The 26,336-nt window shown below is 36.1% G+C and overlaps 2 protein-coding genes across 2 annotated transcripts in view; both read right to left on the bottom strand.

Moving 5' to 3' along the window:
• Nucleotides 1-3,122: 3,122 nt before the first annotated feature.
• LOC145582012 (putative aquaporin NIP7-1) lies at nt 3,123-4,924 on the bottom strand. Its single transcript, XM_081639048.1, has 5 exons — nt 4,745-4,924; nt 4,403-4,627; nt 3,619-3,816; nt 3,468-3,529; nt 3,123-3,344 (listed from the first exon to the last, which is right to left on the bottom strand). Exons 1-5 carry the CDS (start codon nt 4,922-4,924, stop codon nt 3,143-3,145), a joined length of 867 nt encoding a protein of 288 aa, XP_081495174.1. The 3' UTR covers nt 3,123-3,142.
• Nucleotides 4,925-6,646: 1,722 nt separating this feature from the next.
• The window catches only part of LOC145580911 (serine carboxypeptidase-like 10), a 28,507-nt gene continuing 8,817 nt past the window's right edge, over nt 6,647-26,336 (bottom strand). Inside the window, exons 8-15 of the mRNA XM_081637993.1 lie at nt 25,249-25,350; nt 24,034-24,120; nt 23,671-23,736; nt 17,352-17,423; nt 17,118-17,236; nt 7,156-7,269; nt 6,984-7,038; nt 6,647-6,924 (exon numbers count right to left, since the gene is read on the bottom strand). Coding sequence (XP_081494119.1) covers nt 6,820-6,924; nt 6,984-7,038; nt 7,156-7,269; nt 17,118-17,236; nt 17,352-17,423; nt 23,671-23,736; nt 24,034-24,120; nt 25,249-25,350 — 720 coding nt within the window. The 3' untranslated portion in view covers nt 6,647-6,819. The remainder of the gene's footprint in view (nt 6,925-6,983; nt 7,039-7,155; nt 7,270-17,117; nt 17,237-17,351; nt 17,424-23,670; nt 23,737-24,033; nt 24,121-25,248; nt 25,351-26,336) is intronic.

Below are 26,336 nucleotides of genomic sequence, written 5' to 3'. Positions count from 1 at the left end.
AGAGATACGAGGCATCCAAGTAAGTAATTTAATTGCTTTATTGATCTTATGATATAGAAATCATGCTTAGATTGTTTTGTTGATTCCTAGTATCATGTTAGGATGTTTTATTGCTTCCTAGTATCATGTTTAGGGTATTAACTGATATTTCTGATATAATTATGATGCTTCCTATTTCTTTCCTAATATCATGTTAGTATCATGTTAGGGTTAAAGCTTTGATTTTTATTGCTTAGTGACATGATAGGGTTTGTTATTAATCTTGTTAGTATCATGCCTAGGATCTTGCTATTATTATGCTTTAGCGTTGATATGATTATGGTTATGATTATGATTGTTAATTATGATTATTATGAGTGATTATTATGTTGCTTGATATATATTGTCATTGTTATTGCTTGATCACGCATTTTATGCATGTTTAAAGGGAATTTGTACTTGTAATCACACTTAATAAGATAATTAATAATCTTATTTAGGCTAAATTGATTATAATTCAAGTGATCGCCAATAATAGTTTTTCTTGTGCATTAAATTCAACCAACATAGATTAAACAGGTTTAGGGTTAACCTAATGATTGCATGTTAGTCAGAAAGCGCACATGAATACGAAAAGAATAAAGTAGAGGCCTATTTTATAGGGCGAGTTCTTTCTCTTTTAGATTGAATTCGTACCCTCATCCCCGAACACCAGTCATGGTTCCAGACCTATTGGAGTTGACGATCTCATGGATCGTTAAGGGGTGTAACCTTCACCCTGTGAACGGTTTACAAGTTCCTAAAACTTGTTGGCAACTCTTTTACTCTAGCTTCCTTCCCTTTGGACGCCACCATGATTAAGTGTATGATCACAGTGGGGTTCAAGTTTGGGGTAATGCTTGAAATATTCCCTACACAAGGTAATTTATAAAATTACATTAAATAAAAATTTTCAGTTTTTTTTAATACTCAATTAATAGATTAAGCATGTCGGGTTCGGGTTGACGGGTTGTCGTCCAACCCATTTATATAATCGAGTTATGAGTGTCGGTTTCGGGTTGAAAATTTCAATCCAAACCTAACCCATTTACTTTCGTGTCGTGTCCGTGTCAACCCAATTATGTAAATGGGTTGAGAATTCTTGACCCAAATCCGCTTATTTCGTGTCGGGTTATCGTGTCGTGTCAACTTTTTTGATAGCCCTACCTGTATATTTGTTTCCCTAATGCCCCAAACCCATTTTTATTTCCGAAACTATTGCTCTTGTATTTTTTTCGGGAAAATCCAAGTTTATATCTGTGCTAAACATACCAAGTTTAGCACATGGCAATTTTATAATTAAATTGCATTGGAGTCCGTGCACAGACAATAAACAATAATTTCCCATACTAAAGCATCTGACATTTGCCAACTTGCAAATACAAACAAGCTAATGGCAATATACTGTGCTTCGTTAATGTCGTGCTCACTCCCAACATACTGAGTTAAGCTTTTACTACCTCTAAAATCACTTTTACTCTCTCCTTGCAGCTGCCATAGTACTCTATTGAAGCAGCCTTGAGTTTTCTCTCTCTCCCCGCCGTAGTACCCCATTGAAGCAGCCTTTGAGTTTCCTCTCCACCATCGAATTTTGTCAAATACCCAGTTAATTATCGAATTTCAGTTTCACAATTTAGTATTAGTCGTTGATCATAGAATTTCAATTTCTCAATCTAGCAACTTCAATGGTGGAGGGAAAGCACAAGAAAACAAAAAATGCCTATTCTTTAGGGTTAACCATACCCTTAATTTCTCCCGTACTCTTAGGGTTTTCGTTAAATATAGCAACGAAGCCGCGAAATGGCCGCCAGAAAAGATGGGTTAAGTTTGGTGTTAGTTGTGGTGTTGGGTTGAAATGGCCGCCGCAAATTCCCAGATCGATGAACAGAAAAAAAGAATGGGAGTGAAAAAGCACCAGCCAAGTTGAAGAAGAAAAAGACACGTGTCGCGTAATTAAAGTATGTTGTGTTTGGATAGGTGTGACAGCAACTAACCAGGGTCAAGCAAAACAAGGTAACGGCAACATAACAATAATTATCCCTCAATTTTGCATTGGACATTTTCACCCTTACTTTTTACTGTAAAATGACGAAAATACCCTGTTATAAACAGTCAGGTTTAGCACAGATATTAACCTGGGCCGCCTCATTTTTTTCCTCTCCCATTCCCCCGCGACCCCTTATTATCATTTTTTTTCCCTGTGATTAGCTCTAGTAGAACTACTCCAAAGCTGTAAACATCGGATTTTTTGTTCACTTGTCCTGTTAAATGGTACCCAAAATCATAAATGTATGCTCCCTTAATTAATTGGCTTATATCTCGAAATGACAATAGAAGCTAAGTCGATTCAAGTTAGGAGAATGTACTTACTGAGGATCAACATAACCTCTGGTTTCAAGTGCCAAGTTAGAAATGTACTTTCTAGAGAGAGAGGGTGGGAGAAGAGAGAGAGAGAAAAAAAGAGATTAGAAAAAGTTACTTATACTAATCACAGGTTTAGTTTATAATTGTACTTAGAGGTGACAAAATTATACTTCATGAACGAAATCGTGTAATTATGAGCTGGTTTAGAGATAATGAGTTTGATTGTAATAAGCTTGATCCATCTCGTCAAAAAAAATAAGCTTGATCCTTAAGAAGGGTAATTTTGTCATTGTGTCGATGATTGGGCTTAAACCCTGAGTTAAGTCCAAGCAGATATGATCCAAGAAGGTGTCATTTGAACTAAACATGCGTCAACGAAAGAAAAGCTTGCTGATATCTTTATTAAGGCTTTAGGTAAATGGCATTGTTTTTGTACAAACTCAACAAGTTGCGAATTTGTGTTTTTCATGCTCCAACTTGAGGAAAGGTGTTAGTAGACATATTGTACATTAGTTGAGGGTTGTAATATAACAATTACATTCTCAATTTCTCATTCATGTTATCTCTATTGTTAATACAATACCTGAGCTGCAATAAGTCAGCTTTGGAGGTGAATTAGTCTTCTCCTGTCTCTGATTTCACTAGCAACACCCAAACATTTTACTAACCCAACAACTTTTCCAGCATTGTCTCTCACAACTAATCAAGAACATATAAAGAAGTAATAATTTCCTCTAAAAAGAAAGGTAAACTTAAAAATCTATGGCAAAACACTCCTTGCAGCAGATAAATTATGACTTTGAGGAGGCTGATGATGAAGACACAAAGCATGAACCATTAAAACTCCAAGAATTGCACCAGCAACCGGGGCGATGAAATAAATCCATATTTGATCAAGTTTCCAAGCAAGAATTGCTGGTCCTATTGATCTTGCTGGGTTCAATGATCCTCCAGAAAGCGGCCTGCTCAAGGTCAATAAAAAATTGTCTTTGATCAAAATGAAATGTATTGTGACGATTAATTTTGGACACAGGGATGATGAACAAGTAAGCATGTAATTTGGGTTAGACCGAGGAGACACATACCCAGTAATTAAGACTGCAAGTGCAATGGCTATGCCCATCACAAAACCAGCTAGATTACCAACCTGTGAAATGACACATTGGCTCATTAAGTAATTAGTCATGAATTGTATGTTTAAGAGTTTCAGAAATGGCAGCTCTGCTCTTTACTTACAGATTTTGCATCTCTTGCTAGAGATGCAGCAAGAAATGTAACGATAAAGGTGGCAATGAATTCAGCTACGAAGGCTGCAAATGTGTGATCTTTTAAAGGTACGGTCATAATAACTTCTGGATTAACTTTGAAGACAAGCTGCCCAACATACGTTGCCAATAAGGAGCCCAACAATTGTGCAATCACATAAAAAGGTACCTAAATGCATTACAAACTTTGCGTTATCAATTTTCGTACAATGACAGCTGAGATGCCATAAGATCATTATAGGTTAAGATATTAAGCCCAAGCACAAGACAAAATCAGAAAGCTTAAGACAGTAGAAGTCAGATCACAGAGAGTATGAAGACTTCCCCTTGAACCAGTTTGTTAGATTGTTGCATGTAATGTATTAATTAGCATTCTGTTGAAATCAATTACATAGGGTTGCAACAAGCTCAATTATTATAAAAATATCAGACAGAAGAAAGGCGATATATGTAAATAATATAGCTACATAAGTACACTACTAATTTTTGAAATCATGTAGCTGATATATAGGACTATGCTTGAATCTTAACAAGGCTAAATGTTAAACCACTGGCCAAATTTTAACAGTTTATCAGTCTTACAACTGTAGGAACAGGATGACTTCTTGCTTTTATACATGGTAAAATTCATGTGCTCACAAGATTATATTAAGATTTCGAATGGCTGGATGGTGGCATAGACCGACCAAATGTTATACTTTCTGATGTCATTTCTTAATAACAAAGAAATGGAAATAAAACACAATCCCATGTACCTTTTTCCATGGAAAATGACCGAAAACAGCAAAGGCAATTGTGACAGCAGGATTGACATGAGCACCTGAGGTTTCCCCCAAAGTGAAAATAATGACAACTATGGCTGTACCAGCTGTAGTTGCATACTCCAAAAGACCCACTTGGCTCCCTAACAATTGCATGCTCCCCATTATCCCACATATGCTGAACATCAATATGAACATACCGAGACCTTCTGCTAATGCCTGCAGCATAAATGTAAAAAAAGATCATGTATCAATGCATACAGAAGATGCTACATTTTTATGTCTGAAATTGTAGAACGAAATAAGACCATTAGACTCTACATAATGTAGACATACAATGCGAGCTGGATTCAGATTTAATCCCCTAGGTAAGAAGCACAAGCTGGTAAACTTCCAATAATCAGTTCCAGTCATTGATTCAGTAGTAGCTCCCATCTGCTGATCATCCGGCAATTGCCCACTCGTCGATTCCCTTGTTCTTGAATGATCAAATGAAGATGGATCTTCTCTGAACATCTGCTTATCCTTTTGATGTTAGAGAAGAGTTCAAAAGCTACAAGAATGTTAGTTAACGGGTTAATCGGACCTCTGTATTGTAATGGTCCTAATAAGGTATAAAGAAGGTTGAAGGAACATCATCAAAGCTCTGCAGAAATTATATGTGGTTAGCTTATATAGAAGTACATATACAGGTAATAAACCAAGTATTTTATTCTAATATATCTACAAGAATAGTTAGTTTGTCACACATATTTTGCTGTCCTCCAAGAATGGTACTATTAGAAATTCTGGTAGGTAATATGATGGTGTAAATATCAGAAGAAGTTGTTAGCCCAAACGGCAATGCAAAGATGGCATGTATTACTTATTATTCCAAAGTGCAGGAGCCCCTACACAAGTCTAGATCTACAGAAATCTTTCTTATAGTTTGATAAACTAAGTTTCCTTTTTTATTCGTTTATAGTATAGTTTATTCACTCTTCAGCCGATCTTTCCAGTATCTGTTGCGGTTTTCACTTGTCGTATGCATCAACACCTATTTCATTTTTTAGGTGACAAATTGTTGACAATGACATTGCATAAGTGCAAGAATCTCATAGTATTTACGAAGACATTACTATTGAGCTGCAATATAAGGTCTGTTTAGGAAGGGTGCTCTTTGAACCCAGTGAACATGACTCATCTCCTCTACTTAGGCAGATATTGCTTACCAATTTAAGTCCTTTATCTGTATGAACGCATTGCACTGTTCCTCTAGGCATTGTCAAGTGAGGTCCAACACCGCACCATGTAAGATTTGTCAACTCACTATATCGCGCTTTTTTCTGTTATTGAGTTCTTCTGCTGGATAAAATTTTCTCAAGGTCTTCCTTTTCCTGTCATCCCTCTATTTCTTCCTTTGCTCTCTCTTTTGGGAGAGGGCCTTCTATGGCTTCTGTTCAAAGATGAATTCGGTTTATTTTTTAATCTATACATTATAAAAGTTTCTTCTCCTATCGGCTTTGCTTTGCACATTTTGCTGACTAAGATTTGAGTTACAAAATCCATGGCAGGGTTCTAAAACATAATATGCGGTTCAGAAAATTCAAATTTGAAATATGGAATGAGCAATTCTATCATTTTTGGTGACCCATGCCCTTGTTAGCAATCTCAGACAAAACCAAGACAAACACGAAAATGAGTTCTTCCTGCATACAATCACAGAATCAAAACTGTGGCATACACGAAGCAAAAATGAATCATCTCATCTGCTAATCTCAAACTACTCAGTCTCTGAACCTTTCTTGAGCAACAGAACTAACTACACAGCCTATATGAAGGATTCCACGTGCTTCGGTTATTTCAGAGATTCACTAACTTGAAAACCTCCCAAGTATTTTACACAAAAATGTGCTTCGTATCAGTTTTGGTCTGTTTAATAAGCATGAGGTGTGATTGGAGGTCATTCTCATGCTTGTGTGCTACTAGACAATCTGCAGCTATTCAAATCTATGCATAAACAGGTATTTTATTTTTTAAACACTAAAATGTTACTTCAACTTGTTTTCACATCCGTTGAGGCCTTGGCGATTCACATCCAAATTACCAAAAAAAAAAAAAAAAAGAGGGATCCCTCACCCTCCTTCTCTACCTTAATAACACGTAAATGCTCTTATATATACAAGGAATAACGACCTATGTCTAATATTTAGCACTGTCTCCGGTGTTCAAGATCTCATGCATCATACACATAGACTATAGAAGAATGTTAACTAAAAGGTCAACAATGTTACCAATCCTGTCCTAGTAGTCTTTGTTTTACAATAGACTATTTTAAGAAGTGAACCTCACATGTTGGAGAAAACTACTTGCCCCTCCTATACAATTGACATATAGCACAAGCCTCACGGTTGTCCCGGTACCCTTTCGTACTATAGAGGATGCATTTCAAACCATTTCTTGACCATCGCAAAGCATTCTGGGCGCTTATACTCAGGAGAAGTATGCCCTGGCCCCCTGCAAGTTAAGAATACATGCTTGACCATGTTACTCTTTCAAGCCAAATAATATACATGCTTGAAAATAAATGTTTTACCTTTACAGTAGCATATGTTAAATTATAATCGTCATTTGAATACTTGGTAGTATACCTGCACATTCAACCCAAAATTTGAGAGGATAGGAAGGATTTAACGTATATTTGACCATTAGACAACTAAAAACTAGTTTAGTATGCGGTTGATTCATTTAGGGATTTAGCACCTCACCCAGCAACTTGACCATTGAAAAACCATGGCCTCCAAGCTTCGGTAATTGGGACATTTAGCATCTCAATCCAATTCAAAGTTGACACATATGGTACAATCATGTCTTGGTCACCACTGCCATTAAAAAGAAACTGCAGATCAGATGTCACTACTACCATTAAAATAATTAAACAGATAATCTAATGTTGGGAGTTAATTCTAAGACTTCTAACTCCAAGTCGTATGCTTCAAAAAATGATCAATTTTTTATTCTCCGTGTCATAATTTGGGGCATAATCAATGCCACAAGTTGGGTCACGGCTAAATCAATATTAATTTGTTGTTATTACCAAAATTGCTTCCTCAATTTAAGCCTTGTTCATTACCCGTTAATTGCCCTCTACTGATTCCTTACCAATTTTTATTATCCCCAAATAAGGCTAATTGATATCTTTCGATTTTTCGATTTCTCCTGTATGAATTTAATTATATACATGATTTTTCCTCCAAGGGAAAGAGGACTGAAAACATGAGCTCTCCAAAAATACATAAATTTATAAAATATCTTCACTTCGTTTTTGAGCAATGTTCAATGCTGTTCACAATCTTATTATAACCGAAGAAAAGAGTCGTGAATCCCAGCAGGTTGATTGTTAAGAGTCCGGGAGTGCAACAATGCTTAATTTAAATTATTTGCTATAAGTCATATTTCCTACATCTCAATCCTTGACAATTAAAGTTGACTCAAAATCTAGTGGCGAGTGTTTGCTATATGTACACTCGTATTGTTTTGATTTCACTAATTCCACCATGATATTATCACAATAGATTTGCTACTCGCTCTTGATTCAAAAGAATCAAAACTAAGTCTGTCTAGAAGGCCAATAAAAGAGTCACAGGATGGATTCCCAGCACGCGTGTCACTCACATATTGGGCTGCCAAATAGAGTACACCATTATAGGTTATGAAACCAAGGACTGCTCCCTTAGAAAGGTATACATACCCACATCATTTATTGATGTGGGAGGATTCATTAATAACAAATATCAAGACGTTGTCCAAATAATTGCTATTAATTTCCTTTAACTGATTATCAGTTATTATGATCACTGAGATATTCTTGGTTTAGCAATTGATCGTGAGTAGATGACATTTCAATAATATTCTCACGAGTATTAACATAAGTAGGGGTGAGCAAAAATTCGGAATACTCTGACGTGGAACCGGAACCTGCTCGGAACCAGGTTCCGGTTCCGAGTAATAAAATTGAGAATCTGTTACAACAAGTAACAGGTTTCAGTTCTAGGTAATAAAATTTTGAACCCGAAACATGTAGGGTACCCTGTTAGTATAGGGATGGTTCCCTATAAGATACATGAAACCGAAACCTATAATTTAGGCCCAAATATAAAAGCCCTTTATCAAAATTATATAAAAGCCGTCACTTACCTCTCTACCTCCTCTTATACATTTTTCATCTTAGGGCATGTTGATTCACCACCAGGTATGGAAAGAAAAGTCACGAAAAGCGATCCCTTTCCCAAGCCATCCGTCAACAATCAATCCCGAGGTTGGCTCGCTTCTCCTAATCAATCGCGAGGGTTTCTTCGGGCCCCCTCTGGGCGCAAGCTTGGTGGAGTCTTAGGTTTATTTTTCATCTTAGGGCCTGTTCACATTTACTGAACTCAGCTGAGCTGAGCTCAACTGAACTAAACTGAACTAATTGGAGCTGAACTGAACTGATTGAAGCTTAAATGAATATTTTATGAGAGAAGGAAATTAGGAACTGAAGTGAGCTGATTGGCGCTGAGTTGAACTGAAGTGATTGGAGCTGAGCTGAATGAACTAAAATTAAGCTGAAGTGAACAGGCCCTTACTCTTAAAGGTTTAATTAATGGTATAAATATAAGTATTTATAATTTTGTATTAAATATTTTAGACAATCAGTGTTAGTTTGTTATGTTTGTAGTAATATATTAAAGTTGTAAGCTTTTATTGTGAACATTTAAATTTTGTAACAATTTATCAAGTAACTATTAAGCTTACTTTGAAAGACGGGATACCCTATTTCGGAACCGGAACCTGCAGGTTTTGGTTCCGGTTTCCAATTTTTAAGAACCTGTTCAACGAGTTCCGGTTCCAGTTCCTATTTTTAGGAATTTGTTGCAATAGGTTCCGGTGTTGAGTCCTGAGATTTTTACAAGGTACCCTGCTACGCTCACCCCTATTAACATAACTTAAAAACAATATTTAAATATAAAAATATCTAGCAAACCATCTCACAAAAAAGTATATGCATAGAAGCAATCAGACGGGATCTTTCCCTCGATTTCTAAACAATTGACACATCACGCACGGGACGAACCTACAACCTTCTAAGACAAGGAGGAGAGAATAGCCCACACATAAGCCCAAGTGAGGTTCCATTCCAAAACCATATGTCAATAGGAGTAACTCACTTAGGTTATAAACTAGTTGTTCTTTGTTTAATTTTTCCATGTAGGACAACAACTCACACTTGTAACTTAACAATAAAAGTATGGAATCTAGTTTTTAAATAAGGCAAATTGATGTTACTTATGCAAACTCTTTGTAAGAAAAACATAATTTTATTAGCTATATAGGCAATTACCTCTACGAGCAAATTATATGGTGCAACCTGGTGCATAGTGCTCATGATACACCCCGTCAAAACAACATCATATTTTCTTTAATTTTGAACTTTATATTCTATGGTTTTAAACTAAGGATCTATTCAACTAAACTGAACTGATTGGAGTTGAGCTGAACTCATCAGAATTGAATTGTTTATGAGAGAAGAAAATTTGGAACTGAACTGAAGTCATTGGAACTGAATAGAAGAGAACAAGCCCTAAGTAATATCTTTTAATTTTTACCTTTTTCAATACGACATATGCTCTTTTAATTTATGAGTTAAAAGTGAACATGTGCTTTGTGTTTAAACTACAATTTCTTTGCGTTAAATTACACATTCTTTATTTTTTGGAGTTTATGTCTATTCGATTTAACTTTTATTTCTTTTAAGGTTTACGAATTTAAGCTCATTTGTTTAAGCCCATACAGTAACTTTGCCCGTAAGGCCGTAAATGGGGTCTCAGGATAAAGGACGAGAGTTGCGGTTGGTATGTGGCGGCCATTGTAAAACATAGTCTCATCTTATGGACACGAATCGATATTTGGATATCGTTTGGGCGTTCCGTACTCAGAGACGCGCTACATTTCATAGGCCCAGGTGTAGTGAAAATATTCAAGGGTTGCTAGGTCGTCACCGAGAAGTGACATGCCATCCCAACACTCGCAGGTGGGGGTGGTCAATGTATTCAAGGGTTCCCGCATGACGAACAAATGCAGGTAAAGAAGCTAGTCTATGGAAACAGTAAGGGTAGTAGGATGCATTTTGGGACTTGGAATGTTGGCTCTTTGACTGCGAGGTTAGTTGAATTAGTAGAGGTTATGAAAAGAAGGAGAAATGACATAATGTGCCTACAAGACTAAAAATTCTACTATGGTCTTCTTTAAAATGACCATAACTATTCTTAAATGCTATTGGTTGATTTTTCCTTTATTTTAAAATGCTTGGTCAAACCTTTTTTTTTACTTTTTTCTATTTTAAATTGTTTTCTTTTTTAATTTTATTTTTTCTATTATATATTTTATTTTTTTTCCAAAAAATAATTTTTGATTTTCAACAATCTTATTTTTATTTTCATACTTCGTATAATTTATTAAAATCACTTTTTAATAAAGTAGAAAAATAAGATTAAATTAAAAAAACTAAAATCAAAATACTCATATTGTTCTTCATTTTATCATGAACAACCCACAAAGTCACTGTCCATGAACAACCTAGCGATGGTTGATTTCACAAGACCGAATTTTCGTGGGTTCATATGGTGGTGGCCTAATATTCAATTCGAAACGACAGTGGTTGATAAGGGTGCGACTTCCGCCAATTTTGTGGGGGATTACGTGGGTTTTGTGGGTTTGTGAGGGTGGTGTTCTTATGGCCTGATGTGACTTTCTGGTTTTTTAGGGTGGGTGTCGGTGGGTCAGAATAATTTTCGAAGAGCATTGGGGTGGGTTTCATGGGTTTTGCGGGGGTAGTTTTTGTGGGCTTCTGGGTTCATGGCGATGGTTTGAATTTTCCAGTTTGTGAATTTCGTCATCTGGGTTTCGTGGTGGTGGGATGGGTCACATGGGTGTTGGAGGCGAGTACGGCGGTGCCACGGTGGTGATGGTGGGTGTAGGTGTAGGTGAAGGTGAAGGTGGGTAGATACTAAGTTCAACAGTAATGAAGAATAAAATTTTGATTTTGATTTATTTTTAATTTAATCATATTTTACTTTGTTAAAAAATGATTTTGAGAAAATAATTATGAAAATAAAAATAAGATTTTCAAAAATCAAAAATTATTTTTTGAAAAGAAGAAAAAGAATTAAAATAAAAAAATAAAAAAAAAACAGTTTCATCAAGCATTTAAAAAAAAAAGAAGAAATTAACCAATAAGATTTAAGAATAATCATGGTCCTTTTAAAGATGACCATAGTATAAACATCCGGAAAAGAAAATAGCTCCGTGGGGTTATAAGCTTTGGTATGCGGGTAAAGATAAGGGTAGGAATGGAGTAGGTATCCTCATTCACCAGAAATTTGTTGATCTTAATGATGTGGTTGAGGTGTCTATAAGGAGTGATTAGATTATGAGTGTTAACCTTGTGATAGGTGATGAGATCGTAACTATTATAAGTGCTTATACACCACAAATAGGATTGAATGCCTCTTTTAGACAAGAAATTTAAGATGACTTCGAAGAAGTGGTGCAACAGGCTCCCAAGGATGAAAGTAGCATAGGTCATTGGGGGCGATCTCAATGGACATGTGGGCATTAAAAGGGATGGCTTTGAAACTATTTATGGAGCTTTTGGGTATGAAGATAGAAATGAAGTGGGAAATGATATTTTAGAGAATTTGCATTGGCATATGACTTAAGTATCATAAACACTTGGTTTGAAAAAAGGAATCTCTCACCTAGTGACTTATAGGTAGAGCTGTCAATTCGGGTAAACGGGTCGGGTTTGGGTCGGGTAAGTGTGGGTCGGGTCAACTCGAGTCGGGTCAATTCGAGTTAATGTCTTAACCTATGCGGGTCGGGTTCGGGTTGGGTCATGCTTGAGTCGGGTCCTGTCGGGTCATACATCTTATCGGGTTTGGGTCGGATTTAGGTCGGGTTACAATCGGGGCGAATAATAGGTCGAGTTTAATTCAGGTTTTCACGGGATAAAACGGTTAGGCTCATTCTCGGGTTCGAGTCGGGTTCAGTTCAAGTCAATAATTTGCAAGTTATAATCAGGTCGGGTCATTCTTAGGTTTAAATTGGGTTCGATTCAAGTCAATAATTTGTGGGTTATATTCAGGTGAGGTCATTTCCAAGTCGGGTCATTCTTCGGTTCATGTCGGGTTTGGTTCAAGCTAATAATTTGCGGGTTCGGTTTAGGTAAAGACAAAATACTTTCAATATTAACTTAGACTAGTTTTAGCCTTACAAAGTTATGATTTTACCAGTAGATTACAATATATATAGCATATATCTTTATTTAGCTAGTCAATATCTACAATAATAAAGATGTATAAAATAATAAGTCGAGTTGATTTCGATTCGGGTCAATAACAAGTCGTGTTGATTTCATTTGGGTCGGTTTGTAACAGATCGGGTTGATCAATTTCGAGTCGGGTCACTAACAGGTTAGGTTAAATTCGGGTCGGGTTAGGAACAGGTCGGGTTGAATTCAGGTCAGGTTAGGAACAGGTCGGGTTAAATTCGGGTTTTGACGGGTTAAAATGGGCTTAGGTCAATTTTGGTTCAGGTCGAGTTCGGTTCAGGTAAATAATTTACGGGTTATATTCGGGTCAGGTCATCTCCGATTCGGTTCATGTTCGGGTTTGGGTCTCAAATGCTCAGGTTAAATCGGGTCTAGGGTTGGTTTCACGTCGGGTCAGATCGGATTCGGGTGAACACTTTTCCTGGTTCAGACGGGTCGATTAATAATCGGGTTCGGGTCGGGTCAGCTTTTGACAACTCTACTTATAGGAGTAGGGGAAATGCAGTCAAAGTGATTTTCTTTTTATAAGGAATGCTTAGAGGAAGAGTTACGTTGATTGTAAGATGGTCCCAGGTAAGAGTATAGTAACTCAACAGACTTGTTAATTTTCGAGGGTCGTAGATAGGTAAGGACGTGGAGACCACAAGTGGAGCCTAAGATCAAGTGGTAGAAACTTCAAGGGGAGAACCAACAAATATTTGTAAGAAAAATGAAAGATGTAGGAATTTAGTCTGGTAGCATTGATTTAGATGTAGATACAATGTGGAGTAAAATGGATCATATTATTAATTGGCGAAAGAAATCCTAGGAGAAACCAAAGGAAGCATACCACCGAGAAAGGAAGCATCTTTGTGGAATGAAAAAGTGCGACATGCGATAAAGAACAACAGAAAATGCTATAAGATGAGATGTTGGGGAAAAATGTAGGAGTGATGAAAATTATGAGAAGTATAAAGAAGCTAGAAAAGAAGTGAAGAAAGTTGTATGGGATGCGAGAACATAAGTGAATCGAGACCTTTACGCGACCTTGGATACGAAGGAAGGAAAAAAAAGGCAGAAGATGCGGGACATCGAAAAGGTCAAGTGTGCGAAGGAGGATATTGACCAAGGAGATCTTGTTGGAGACAAGGAGATAGAGGAAAGATGTAGGTCTTACTTAGATAATATATTCAATGGAGATCTATCGAGATAAGAATAAGGATTTACATATGGTTTTTATTGATTTGGAGAAGACTTATGATAAGGTACTAAGGGAGATTCTTTGGTGGGCTTTAACAAGAAAAGGCGTTTAGCATAAATATATTGACATCATTAAGGACATGTATGAAAGAGTTAGCACAAGTGTGCGGACCATTGTTAGGAAGACCAAAGAGTTTTTAATTACATTAGGAATTAAGGTTCTACACCTAGTCCTTTTCTTTTTGCTATAGCCATGGACGAATTGACGAGTTCAATTCAATATGATATACCATGGTGCATGATGTTTGTGTGGTTTCTTGGTAGTGATGAAGGGAATTCATCATGATAATCTTTATCTGTTACAGGTGATTTAGCTGTTGGAATCGGTGGAAGTAAATACCAAACAGAATGCATGAGGATATCGCACATGTGCCTTGGCATAAGTCGGAAAAGGGTCTATCATTACTTAGTGGACAAGGTTTGTTGAAGAACATGAAGCACCACAAATGGAATTTTTAGAGCATTGTGTGAATGGAAAAGCACATAGGGTGAAGTTCTCTACAAGCAAGCACAAGAGCAGAGGGTTGTTAGACTATGTGCATACAAATGTTTGGGGTCCAGCTAAAGTTGCTTCCAAAGGTGGTTCAAAGTATTTTGTTGCATTTGTTTATGATCATTTTAGATTGCTTGGATTTATTTTCTTAGGTATAAGAATGAGGTATTCAACATTTTCAAGCGGTAGAGAGCAATGGTTGAGAACATTATAGGCCAAAAACTAAAAACTGTACGGTCTAATAATGGTACTGAATACACATAAAGATCTTTCAAAGAGTTTTGTGATCAGGAACGCGTTGTGAGACACTGGACGATCAAAGACACACCACAACGGGGAAAGAATGAATCGTACACTACTTGAGAAAGCAAGGTGTATGCGCTCTTATTCTGGATTAGGCAAAGAATGGTGGACGGAATCGGTTGTTACAGCTAGTTATATTGTAAATCGATCCCCACATTCTTATTTAGATGGTGACCACGCCTTAAGTCGGGGAACATGCAGATTACGAGAGGCTTAGAGTATTTGTATGCATGGCTTATTATCACGTTCAAGATAACAAGCTTGATGAAAGAGCCAAGAAAGCAATCTTTTTAGGTTATCCAAAAGGGGTTCAGGGCTATCGTCTTTGGAGCGGAGAGGATTCTAAATTTGTAATTGGCTGAGAGCTTTGATGAAAGATCTATGGTAGCTTTATCAAAAGCTATGGTGCCTAATGATGGTGATGTTGGAATAACTACAAATAGTGTTACTCAAGATGAGGAGGAGGATGAGCTTGATCATGAGGACAAAAGTGTTGCTCAAGATGAGGAGGATGAGCTTGATCATGAGGATATTCTGTAGGAAAATGCACATTTACTACAACAACAGTAGTATGATTCTTTGACATCCACTAAGCCAAAGAGGAATTATAAACTAGTTCAGAAGTTTAGGTCAAACAAACCTTTAAGGCACTACGGGTAGGTAAACTTGGTAAAATATGCACTCTCAGTGGAGGATGAGTCGGTCACCTTCAAACAAGCTATCAAAGATATACAAGGATAGCGAGAGTTGGTTGGTTGCTATGGAAGAAGAAATGTAATCTCTTCATAAAAACAAGACATGGGAAGTAGTCCCATTGCCCGTGGGAAAGACTGCAATAGGTTGTAAGTAGATGTATAAAAGAAAAGAAGATCCTTCCAAGTTAGATAAATAAGGTATAAAGCTAGGTTAGTGGCCAAGGGATTTGCACAAAAAGAAGGTGTTGTTTACAATGAGATTTTTTCTTCGGAGGTAAACCATACTTCTATTCGGGTGATGTTGAGTCTTGTAGCTGGAAAGCTCGATGTGAAGACGACCTTCATACATGGTGACTTGGATGTTAAAGGAATTTACAGTTGAGGGTAAAGGTATGTCGCTTGAGGAAATCACTTTATGGATTGAAGCAATCTCCTTGATAATAGTACAAGCAATTCGATAGTGGAATAAGGACTTTATTATCCCTCTTATACATTTTACTTTCTCCGTTTTTTTAATTGCACCATTTGGGAACGAATTCATAGTGAAATTTTGTTACTTTAATTCCCTCAATCTCACTTTGGTCTCATTTTTTGAGCCAACATTGTCTTAACAGGTGATAATGATGGTTTTAATATTGTCCAAACTACAGAAATCCATGTTTCCCAACAAATTATTAAGCTATAATAGGATTTGCTTTTTAAAGTGTGAGACAAGAGGAGTCCATTTTTGTTCGTAAATATGTCATTACAGATGTGGGGCACTATTTAGGTTAAGCTAATATGCTAGAAAATATGAATCCGTTCCACATAAGCACGTAAATATTTCCCACAATTCCAAAAAACAAATTGATAGGGTTTTTTTTTAAGGACAAATTGATAATTATTAGGAATGAAACAACAAAGAAACACAATATCGAGAAGAAAAAAAATGTCCGAATAACAACATGAGACTTATAAGAACTTTACGTGAAAAAACCACCTCTAAACCCCTAATAATAAATGGAAAATCCATGATCCTTAATTATCTCTTATGACGTAAAAACTTCATCATCAATATCTTTGGGAGTACAATGACAACCACTATAATTTCAATATTAGACAACAATTATTAACCTCAACAATAGTTTTATTTTTCCCCATTAGACAAAATACAACTTAGTTCTTCTCATTTACAACCCTCGTCAAAGTTAGACTTCTAGTCCACCTTAAATGTAAAAAACCCCTTTGCCAGTTTCTTTCTTATTCTTTTTGTTCTTTTTAATTGTATTTTTTTCACAACTATATACTTCCTCCATTTTTTTTAGTTGCTACACTTTTAATTTTACGGTTTCCTAGATATTTTTTTAAAAGAGAGATAGAGAGAAAAATAAGATGGACCCATGTGGGTAGGAGAGAGATAGAGAGAAAAGAATGTCAAATATAGAAAGTGTTACAACTAATTAAAAATTTCCAAAATAGGAAAGTGTAGCAACTAAAATGAAACGGAGGAAGTAACTATTTATAATGATATTTGATTAATTTGGATTTGAGGAGATTATCCCAAAAAAAATTTGACATAAAATAGCTCACTTAGCAAAAAGCTGTAAAGTCCTGTGTAAATAAAAAAGTGTAACAATGAGAGTAGTTTATTACCTGAAGATTAGGGCACGAATGTGTTCTTGAGTAAAGTTTTGATGGTAATCAATGGTGCTGCCAACATTTTTTGTATATGCTGTAGTATAATTACATCTGACCCAGGGACCTTTAGTACCCTAAACATGTAAATACTAAAATTTACTAAATCAGATTACAAGAAAGCATAAGAAATTGGCTACGAAGACTATCTTTAACTTGAAATCAACCTATTTGACTTTGTACTTTGTATACCTTTTGAATGTGAAGCGCAGCTCGAACTTGTGTGTCATCAGCCCAATAGCTTAAGAGCTGGTACATGCTCGACTACAATAACAAGAGGCAAGAAATAGTATTAAAGTTCCTTTGTCTCATACAAGAAACTCATGAATGGCAATTGGCAAATGAGCTGTTTGGACTAGTATACGGCTAAGATATCAACTATTTTTCATTGCTTTGTGGTTAGTTTAAGTCTTACAGCTTTGAAACATGAAAAAAAGAACAATGATAAGGTTTTTTACTTGATTTTGATTTAAAACTTGTAATGCGGATTACATAACCATGATCTGATCTTAGATTGTCATGACCCTAAGTAAAAGTCAAGTTTTATTAACTATGTATGAATTTGGATCAGTGTGGACTTGAGCGTTACTCCCTCTGTTTCAGGAAGAAATGGCCAATTTTCACATACACCACTTGACCTCCATTAAAGCATTATGCAACAAATCAAATAGTCATGTGGAATTTGTTAGAATTGTCTCAATGTAATTTCCGAATATTAACTTTTTGTAATTATACTTATTAGTATTTAAAGATGATAAGGGTCAACCCCAAAATAATTTGGAATCGGCTAACATTAATCTTCATAAGGAGCCGTACAATATAAAGAAAGGGACATAACAAGATAATCAATTGAAAGAGTTCGAAAAAAGGTGAGTAAAGTGTAAAAAGAAAGAGCATCTACAATACAAATCAAAACTAGCAAATACGAAAAATGAAATCAATAATATTTAAATTAGGCAAAACCATGATCGTTATAGATTAGACCTGACATTAATGAATATCCTCTTTAACTTCGCTTTTTTAATATAGTCTTCCACGAGGGGGTCTTTTAATTTATTGTAGTCTTAAAATCGAACAAAATTTGATGCAATTGATCGCAGGTATAAAATTGACATGTATTGCAGCATTGCACAAATCCTCATAAAAATCAATTTTTCTTAAGGAACCAAAACACATAGCCCCAAAATCTCACAATGAGAGAAATAAAACCTAATATACAAATAGGTTTAACATAAAAAACTCTTTAATGGAGAGGATGGAGGTTTATCATGAGCATGATTTAAAAACTAGTAAAACATTGGTGTTAGGTTGACGGTAACCCCAACAAATCCTTTTAGGGTTTTGAAGGAGGAAGAAAGATAAAATAACATTGACCTTAGGACCACTCCAGTCCAGTAAGAGGCTCTAGTTTATATTAATTCTCATTTCAAGGATCTTCTATCATAAAACTAAGTTTATTAGAAATTGATTTTGAAGATGAAGTTCGAGAGCTGATACTTTTGGGCTTCATTACCGAATGCAACCGTCATCATAAAGAAGGAAGTTGACATTTGATGACATTCATAATCTAGTTCTTAGTGAAGAGAGTCGAGTGAATCATCCTTCAATTTTACATACATGTCAAGAGGAAGAAATTCAATTAAAAGAAACGAACGTGGAAATTCAATTGCAGTTGCACTAGGAAATGAAAATTCCAAATTGTGACCTAAGACTTGGCTACTAAAGTGAAAAAGGAATGAAACTAAACATTCTAAAGGGAAACTTCTAGGTTATAGAATCAATGTGTGACGAATGCGTACTTAGAAAGAAGAATTAGTGGTGGAACGAACCCAAAGAAAAAAAAGTTCACTTAGATGTTTGGGGACCAACAACTACTTCATCTATAAAAAAAAACTACTTTTTTCACTTATACTATAACCACTCCGAAAGGTACGTGTTTACTTCTTAAAACAAAAATCCAAAGTGTTTGAAGCTTTCAAGCGATAGAAAGCTATGGTGGAAAATGAACCAAGTTCAAAAATTAAAAAGTACAAAACCGCCGGAAGACGCCACATTTAAGAAGTTTTGCTATAAGCATGGTATCAAGATGGAGAATACCGCGTCGGGTAGTCAGTACTCCTAAACATAATGGTGTAACAGAGCGTATGAATAAGAACCGAGAGTTGAGAGAAAGAGCCGGAAGCATTCGTATGCAATCATGTTTATAGAAGGGAAATCAACAAGGAAGCTTCCTCGATTAATCAAGGGAAATCAACTCCATTAGAATACAAAATACCAAAGGAGGTATGGAGTAGAAAAGAGATAAAGTGTCTCACTCCAAGGTTTTATCCTAAATCTAAGAAATGTAGTTTCATGTACTATGGTGTGGACGAGTTCGGTTACCACATCTGGGATGATGAATATAAAAAGGTGGTCTCGTATTAGAGAAAGCGTCATGTATAAGGATAGACACAAAACTGAAGCCACTGGACTGTTGGGCCCATATTTGTAGATGAATATTATGTCTAGAAAGACTCAAGTACTCGCGTTCCTTTTTGTTGTTTTTTTAACGGGCCCTGTCCTAAATCGCCCTTTTTTATATGGTGTTAACACTTGTAAGAAAGGCAAGCAAGAAAAAAGTCTTTATGGCACAACTAGAGGGAGACAACACAGGGAAAAGCTAAGTCACTTGAAGCTCCTCTAGCACGCCCTAGCCGAGCAGTCCTTGCCTGCTCAAGAAAGTAGATTAGCTACCTCATTCTCTTATTGTGCAAGCGGGCCTCGGCGAGCGAGGTGTAGGATTAGATTAGAGGGGAACGGGAGCCTCAGTCTTCGTCCCATGAAGCGTCAGGGAACCACATTGGGCTCTCACGTGTCCGGAGTTCGATCAGATCAACTAGCAACCAGTTTACGGAACAAGGAGTTAAAACTATAAGACAACCTCAACAAGAATAATTCGTTGGATAAATCAGTTGCCACAATCCAACATGCCACAACCTTGTAGTTGAACTACTCGTCCACATATGCCAACCAAAATATTCATGAATTATCTATTATTAACCGATTAAGGGAAAACTGAATGCTATAATGAAGCATGTCAGACTAGTGATGCTAGCAAGTGGGAGCTTGAAATGAAAGATGAGATGAAATCTTTGATTTCAAACCAGAATTAGCAGAGTTACCCAAGAGTAAAAAGGCACTTCACAACAAATAGGTATATCGAATGAAAAAGGAGAACGATTGTTCCAAGAGATACAAAGCTATAATAAACAAACTTAAGAAGTGGTGGTATGGGACTAAGGGTATTCTAGTAATTACTTTACTAGGTTAATAATCCTTACTATAAATACAGAGGGAGGGGAAAGAAAAGGGTAGGTAGAGATTTGGAGTGAATCCTTTTGAGTTGTGACCTCAAAAGTTATGACCTAAAGTCATTAATAGAGATTGACATCCTAAAGTTTCTAGCTTTTACAAATCATTGCACTTCAATATTTTCAATCAAAGATTTGAACTTTTGCCTTCGTATTCTATGTTAATGGTGTTTGTGATAGTCTAGCAAGCATGAGTTTATCACAAAAGCTCAATTAGCAGTTAAAAGATTCCAAGATAAGGGAGTTGACTACGATGAGATCATTATCTTGAGCAATTAAATGTGAAGAATGCATTTCTTCATGGAGATTTGGATGAAGAGATGTACATGCATCAACCACAAGGTTTCTTAGAAAATGGGAAAGAAAAGATGGTGTTGTATGGCCTAAAACAAGCCCCAAAATGGTGGTACAAAAGTTTGATAACTTTATGACCAAGGAGGATTTCCAAAAGTGCAATGACTACATTAAGTAGCGCTGTTAATAACCGGGTACCCGAATTAAGAGCCGGGTACCCGCCTTTGCGGATAGTCAAGTACTCGGCCCATGACTTGACTTGCAAACTCCGGGTACCCGCGGATTTCACGGGTCGGGTCATCGGGTACCCGTTTAAAATCAAATTTAAATTAAAATTTTTTTAAAGACAAATTTAAATTAAAATATTAATTCATTAACATAGATGATGTATACACTGTACTGATATTGTTACACACATACAATAATTTTACCCAAAATCAAAAACCAAAAACCAAAATTAAAACCAAATCATGTACTCTTCAATTCATTAATCTAAATCCAATTAATCACTTCGTATAACCAAAACCTTAAGTTACAACTTTACCATTCATTACCCCCAAATTATATACTTGATACATCCGTCATAGCCACCTTTGTTGACTCATCTCCCTAATGAATCTTCCCAAGCAAATATTCGTCTCACGTATTTGTTCGCCGAAGAAAGAGTAGGCTGAAAATAAGTAGTAGTGTAATATACTAATATTATATAAACGAGCATCAACACTTTAGCATATGTCTCGTGATTCCGTGAGCGGGGTAGGCGGGAAATATGTAGTAATGTAACACCCAAAGACTCGTAAATTAAATAAATAAATCCCAAAATGTAGATCTCGCCGTTAAATCCTAAGAAAATGAGAGTGGAGAGGTGCGGAGGCCGCTTGGGCGGTGAATCTGGAGTGTTTGGGAATCGGGAGTGAGTTTGGTGAGATGAGAGAGAGAACTAGTGGGTAATTGTTTATGCGGCTACTGCTAGACAACACAAATGAATAGAGTATTGTGTAAACCCTAGTAAATGGACTAATGTCTAATGGGCTTTCTAGAAAGAAAAAAAAACGGGTATTTAACGGGTACCCGAGGAGCTCATAACCCGACCCGGAATTTGAAATTTTTAACGAGTCGAATACCCGACCAGAAAAAATGAGAATAAAATTAAAATTACCCATCGGGTACTTTGCGGGTCAACGGGTCGGGTCAACCGGGTCAGGTTTATTTTAACACCCCTAACATTAAGAGATACCAATCCAGTTATATTATTCTACTACTTTATGTTGGTGATATGTTAGTAGCAAGTTCGAATATGGATGATATAAGAAGGTTAAAGCAGCAATTGTCAAAGGAGTTGGACATGAAGGACTTGGGTCCAACAAAGAAAATTCTTAAAATGCAAATTACAAGAGGAAAACATAAAAGTAATTTGCAATTATCCCAATCAAATATATCAAACGTGTTTTACAGAGATTTAATATGAGTGATGCCCCTTGGCAAGTCACTTTCGATTATCCAATGGTCAATCTCCTCGGAGGAGGAAGACATAGATTATATGGCTATAATTCCTTACGCCATGGGCATCAGAAGTTAAATGTACGCAAAGGTTTGTACAAGACCAAATATTAGACATGCACTGGGAGTTGTTTACAAGTTTAGGAAAAGTTCATTGGAAGCAGTGAAGTGGATTTTGAGGTATCTTTAACAGAGATGTGTTTGCATTTTGGTAACGGTGACTTTGAACTTGTAATTGCCGTAAAAGCACCACGGGTTATATATTCATGGTTGGAAATACAACGATCGGTTGGATGTCATTGTTGCTCTATCCACTATGTGGCAATAGGATTCAGGGAGAATAATGTTTTATATAGTGAAAGTCAAAGCGCGCAATACATTTGGCAAAGAAATAAGCATTTCACTCTAGAACTAAGCATATCAAACTTTGATATCATTTCATAAGATCTCTATTAGAAGATGAAGTATAAAAGGCGGAGAAAATTCAAGGAACTAAGAATACGGCAAATATATTAACAGACGGCGACTATTGACAAGTTGAAGTTGTGTTCAACTTTAGTTGGTCTACATAAGTTACATACGAGAAAGTTGTGCTGCATGGAGTAAGGTGTCACAATAGATTAAAATCAATCTTCAAGTAGGAAGGAGATTGTTGAAGGAATGAAGACCATTCTTTGTTTTAGTAAAAGAAAATTATATGATTAATATCATCCTTTGTAAGATTTACGATGAATTGGAGGAAAGCTAATAATATGGGGTGCTTTGTTATTTACTTAAATTCACCCACTAGTTTAAGAAAAACAAAAGCATATATATACATGATATGGATCATTGTAATAGTATCAAAAAAAAAAAAAAAAAAAAAAATCACACAAAGTGTAAAAGCTGAGAGAGAAAAAAAGCTTTGAAAAAGTTATATAGAGAAAACATTGGGGAAAGAATTATATAGAGAAAACATTGGGGAAAGAATTATATAGAGAAAATATTAGGGAAAGACTTATACAGAGAAGCTAAGGATCATTGTAATAATATCCCACTAATCTGATTCTAAAGAAAGTTGCACAATATTTCCTTGGCTATATCAACATAAGAAGATTGATTGTTATAGCGCTATATATGATTTTCACCTAATTATGTTGGGGGACCAAAATATTTTTGGATAAGAAATATTTTAGACTACCAAAGAAAAAGAAAATACTCCCTCTGTTTAATAATATTAGTTCCAATTAGAATCTCTTGACTGTTAAAAATATGAGGGAATCTTCTAAAATTTTCTTTATATATAAGAATAAACATAGTCATATGAGATCTTGTTTACTAACATTATGAAACTGAGGGAGTATATAACACTCATGCTTTGAGAATACCTGACACGTTTGATTTGAAACGCAACGAGGTTGTAAGACATGGTTAATATACACTGGATCAAGATTCTGCATAGAAACAACCAGCTCATATTAAAACAAATAAACAATATAAAACTACTAAGACATGATGATAATGACTTCTCTAATAGCTATCATCAAAATACATTTAAATCCATCCACATCATAGATACAAAAGTTAAGATTAAATGTGCAGATTTTAGTTTTGAGTTATAGGTCATGGCTCACTAAACATATACCTAGGAGTTGTATCATTAGATCACATTCGTTAACCAATCAAGTCATTTCTTACTCTCCGTTGTGCAGATTTTATGTTCTTCACAAGTAAAAACTATCAAAACTCACATTTGATATGGCTTGAAGATTCCGTGTGCAATTAATTCCATCCATAATCACATCCTTGTAAGTACCATAGCAGCTTGCTTTGGTTGACTGCAAAATGAGAGTTCAATTAGTTAGAGATCCACATCAACGAAAAACAAAGTCAATATGTGAATCGCTAAACGACGCCCACAAATTTATCACATCGCCCGCATTTAATGAATGAAATTACAATGTTACCCCTAGTGCCAAACCGCCAAACAACCGCCACTACTGCCCACCTCCGCCTAATAACCACCCTCACCACTGTCCACCACCACCCAACAACCACCCCCACCACAGTCCACCGCCGCCCAATAACCACCCCCCAAATGTCGCATCTCCACTGCGGATGACTAAATAATTTTTTTTGCCGGAAAATGCTCCAATCGCCCTAAAAAAGCGATTTGACCATGGTCAAACCGCTCAGGCAATACGGTTTGACCGTGGTCAAAACGCCCAGGCTAGGCGGTTCAACCATGGTCAAACCGCCTAGGCAATACGGTTTGACCATGGTTGAACCGCCTAGCCTGGGCGTTTTGACCACGGTCGAACCGCCTAGCCTGGGCGTTTTGACCACGGTCGAACCGCCTAGCCTGGGCGTTTTGACCACGGTCGAACCGCCTAGCCTGGGCGGTTTGACCACGGTCAAACCGTTTTCCCTAGGCTGTTTGACCATGGTTGAACCGCCTAGACAGGACGGTTCGTCTACTTTTCCGGCGAAAAAAAATAAAGCGGTGGTGGTGGTGATTTAAAGTGGTGGATGTTGTTTTACGTCGGTGGCAGTGGCGGTGGTGGTGTTGGGTGGTGGTGGTGGTGATTTTAAGTGAGGAGAGAGAAAGAGGTTAAGTTAGAGATTGGGGGTAATAACGTAAATTCATTCATAATTTGCGGGCGATTCGAGTAATTTGCGGGCGTCGAATAACAACCCCCTAAAACTTTTGCATAGAAAAAATTAAAATACCTAGTCTAACTATAACACTAATCAATGATAATTAGACTAAAAAATGGTTTTCAAATTTAAATGTAAATTGGCAAGCAGATATATTATTAAGATGCAAGCAGATATATTATTAAGATGCAGGCTGCTCTTTCTTGTACGCTTGAAGTGACGAGCATCCAAAGTAATGGTAATTCTTTTGTAGTTTTCTCATGAAAACTAAAATATATCATCCAAAGTTATGTAAGTTAGAACTTTACCGCATAGAGTTCATCAGATAAGAGAGATACACGGTGAGCAAAGTTATATCTTGATTTCGTTGAATCCTCCTTCCACGTTACTGGATTTCCAAGACTATATCCCTATAAAAAAAAATTGTAATGAAAGCTTAAGGTTCCATCAAAAACGACTTATGCTACACCCTCAATTTTTTAAGCAAAAAATTCCTTAACCAGCCATTTAAAAAAAAAAAACAAAAGGATTTTTTTGACTTTTACCAACAAAAAAAAATCACAAAATTGTTTTTTACCACCAAAACTTTTAAAAGTTTTATTTTACCGACAAAAAAAAATTAAAAATTGTTTTTTACCACCAGCCGTCAAAAACCTAACGGATTTTTAAAAATTCTTCGATTTTCGTGCCAAACACATGGTCTTTAGGGGTTCTGGGGGGCATTTTGGTCCTATGGGTCTAATTTGAGATCAGATTTGACAAAAAATGATCGAAAATACTTCCTTTTGCGTGTTTAAAAATACCTCGATTGCATGAAACACGCAAAACGAGGCATATCTGATCATTTTTGGTCAATTATGACCTCAAATTGGACGGCCAAAATGCCCCCTTAAACCTATGAAGAACATGCTTTGTGCACGAAAATCGAAGATTTTTTTTAAAAACTATTAGATTTAACGGTTTTCATGACGGTAGTGGTAAAAAACAATTTTTAGAAATTCTTTTAGTGGTAAAAAACAATTTTGTGATTTTTTTTTGTGGTAAAAGTCAAAAAAATCCAAAACAAAAATGTTTCACTTCTTTTTTTGCAAATCAAGATAGTATAATACTATATCACTCTCTTGTTATGGTCCGTCCCCACTTATATCCACAAATAATAAAGTGTTCAGAAAGTATTAAGAAAACTATAAGGTGGGGACCAAAAGGGGAATTTTATAATATAAAGTATAGTTAGTGGAGATATATTTATTTGTTAGTAGGAGAGAAGAATAATAAAAAATAAAAATAAAAAATTAGTATATGTAGGGTTGGTGGGAGAGAAATAATAAAATAGTAATGAACCTTTACCAAACAAGGAATTGTTGCAATTTATTATAAAATGGAATTTAAAAGGAAA

The sequence above is a fragment of the Chenopodium album genome, chromosome 15, assembly GCF_948465745.1.
Source record: "Chenopodium album chromosome 15, dcCheAlbu1.1, whole genome shotgun sequence".
NCBI lineage: Eukaryota > Viridiplantae > Streptophyta > Magnoliopsida > Caryophyllales > Amaranthaceae > Chenopodium > Chenopodium album.
Note: the sequence above shows the minus strand (reverse complement) of the source record. Positions and strands in the feature narration are given on the sequence as shown.

Excerpts from the sequence above, each read along its gene's own strand:
- LOC145582012 (XM_081639048.1), bottom strand. The coding sequence starts at position 4,924 with ATGTTCAGAGAAGATCCATCTTCATTTGATCATTCAAGAACAAGGGAA. Across the intron at positions 3,817-4,402 it reads GTCATTTTCCATGGAAAAAG|GTACCTTTTTATGTGATTGC; the intron begins GTACATGGGATT and ends TAATGCATTTAG. Across the intron at positions 3,530-3,618 it reads TAGCAAGAGATGCAAAATCT|GTTGGTAATCTAGCTGGTTT; the intron begins GTAAGTAAAGAG and ends GTCATTTCACAG.